This window comes from Acanthamoeba castellanii (assembly GCF_000313135.1).
Source record: "Acanthamoeba castellanii str. Neff unplaced genomic scaffold scf7180000084602, whole genome shotgun sequence".
NCBI lineage: Eukaryota > Discosea > Longamoebia > Acanthamoebidae > Acanthamoeba > Acanthamoeba castellanii.
The window spans coordinates 3,813-6,194 of NW_004457371.1; the positions used below are offsets into that span (position 1 = coordinate 3,813).

General features: G+C 49.4%; 1 protein-coding gene across 1 annotated transcript; it reads left to right on the forward strand.

Annotated features, from left to right (window-relative positions):
• Nucleotides 1–1,009: 1,009 nt before the first annotated feature.
• On the forward strand, nucleotides 1,010–1,264 carry ACA1_337550 (uncharacterized protein; the record flags this gene model as incomplete). Its single annotated transcript, XM_004336665.1, has 2 exons — nucleotides 1,010–1,091; nucleotides 1,143–1,264. The coding sequence occupies 2 exons, from the start codon at nucleotides 1,010–1,012 to the stop codon at nucleotides 1,262–1,264; spliced, it is 204 nt and encodes a 67-aa protein (XP_004336713.1).
• Nucleotides 1,265–2,382: the final 1,118 nt, after the last annotated feature.

A 2,382-nucleotide genomic window follows, 5' to 3' on the forward strand; every position in this document is an offset into this window, starting at 1 on the left:
TAATGGTCATCACTCTTTTTTTTGTGTTGATTGTTTTTCCCAATGCACATTGGGTTTTTTATTTGTCAACTCATTACCCCAATGCACATCAGTTTTTTCTGTCAGCATTAATGATTGCCCCTTTTTGTTCACCTTCCTAACTTCATCTTCAAATTTCAGTCAACTTTCTGGTTTTCTTGAGCAGGCTTACTGATCCACTGGCCCAGCTCCTTCCCTGCACACCCTTGAAACTGTTTGGGACTGGAAGAGCTGGCTTGGAAATCACATGCATGGCCTGACTGGTCACTCCACCCCCCATGTTTTCCATTTTTTCTGTGATGCTTCAGGCAAACCAGTGATCTGGGACAAAGCCTACCACACCCAAGGAGCCTACTCTGAGCCATACCAGCTTCTCACATCCATTCTGACTGGTTTGCTCCTCACTATGTTGCACACACCCTACCAAAAGATATCACAACTTACACAAACCACATCAGGAGCACCTTTCACTATCCCACCTCAGCAATTTCCACCTGAAGTGCTTACTGAGTTGGCTGACAACTGCCATGCTCCACTGTTCCTTGAGTCTGAGCTTAGTGAGTGGGCTGATATCTTTGAAGCACATGAGGCTCTTGTTTCAAGCTCCCAACCCACCTGTGATAACTTGATTTTTGATGGACTCACAGCTCACCCCATCACTAATCCTCTCCTTGATGGTCCATTGTTCTGTCTCCAAACCAGGGTCAAGGTTGTCCACACATGGACTACACCCCAAGTCCAAGGTTTCAACTTTGCTCCTGGTCAGTGGGTTGCTGTCCAGGCTGATGCTGATGAAGACACTCAGGACTTTTGGATAGGCAAGATCATCAGCGTTCTCCATAAGAGGCTCCATGTCCACTGGTGGAACTTCACTAATGGATGCTGGACTGACCATGGCTCAGAAAGCACTGTTCCAATGGGGTCTGTTTTAGCTTGTGGCTTTGACTTTAACACCAACACTGGAGTTCATGCCAATGAACAATCCACAGTGATGGCAACTGGCAACAAGAAAAAGCCACTGCAGGAGGTGTGGCAGTGCCAAGCCAACAGGCAACACACCATGAGCCACACTGGTTGCAGTCCTGCCCAAGTCCCCACCACACCACAGTGACCCAACCAAGCAGAGGTGCCCTACCTGGATCACCTATTGGCCCAGATCAAAAAGAAGATCAAGAAGAGCAGGCCCCAGGCTAATGTCACCCAACCAAACACAGACAGCAAGCAGTTGTGGTGTTGGGGCAGGTAAGCAAGGGGATATGTTATAGGCAATAGTCACAATGAAAGAACTGTTGTGGACAACACTGGTAGAAAGTGGGAGAGACTCAACCAGGTCAGCTCATGTGCATCCTCTGTGGACAGTGTGTGTGTCACTCCCTCAGCATCGTCATCAGCCAGGGTCTACAGCTGGAGCAGTAGAGACACATGTACAAAGAGCAAGTGATTCTTGGGATGATGGCATCTGATGGTGAGCCACCTCTGCACTTTGGGGAGATGAAAAGTTAGAAGGAGTTGGACTATGACATTGTCAGTGCAACCCAATACATGCTCCTCCAGCAGGTCAACAATCTGCAGCGCCAAGTAGGTGCAGGCTCCATTGCACAGGACAGGGAGGTCAGCCCAAGACATGTCAGGAAAATCAAAAGCCACCATGCCACCATCTTCACAAACCTGGCCCTGTTCACACTTGAAGCAAATGCCAGGCACAAAGAAGTAGGGCAACACCACCAACAACAAGAGCAAGCGGCCACCTTGAAGAGTGATCACCACATCCAGCCAACCAATTGCAGAGTCCACATTGGGCCACTTCTGCACAATGCACCAAAGCAAATGACCATACAAGGAGAGGAGATCCACACACATCACACCATCATATCAGTGCACTGGTGTCACATCTCTTGGTGCTCCTCCTCTTCTTCTTCTTCCTGCTGTTCCAACTCTTCTTGGTTTTGGGTGTGGCGACTTCCTCCTCTTCCTCCCCCTCACCATCCCCTTTGATGGTGACCAGGTCTGCAACTTCAGGTTCATCATGGACTGATTGGGCATGTTCAAACATGGGTACATCATCAGCCATGCTGATGGCCACCTCAGATTCAAGCTCAGACATCTCATCATTGAGCACACTTTGGGCCACAGATATGGGTGTCTGCAGTTGCTGAGGCATCTTGTCACACAATGTTGTTGGCATGTTGTTGCTGATGATGGTCAACACTGGCAATGTCAGGAAGCACTGGATGGGTGTCATGGGACAGGGCCTGGTTGAAGTAGGGCGATGCTGGCATCATCATGGGTGTGGTGTATCTGGGCCACATTGGGGCAGTGGGCATCATTGTGGGCGCCATGATGAACTGGCTGGGGTTGTAGCCG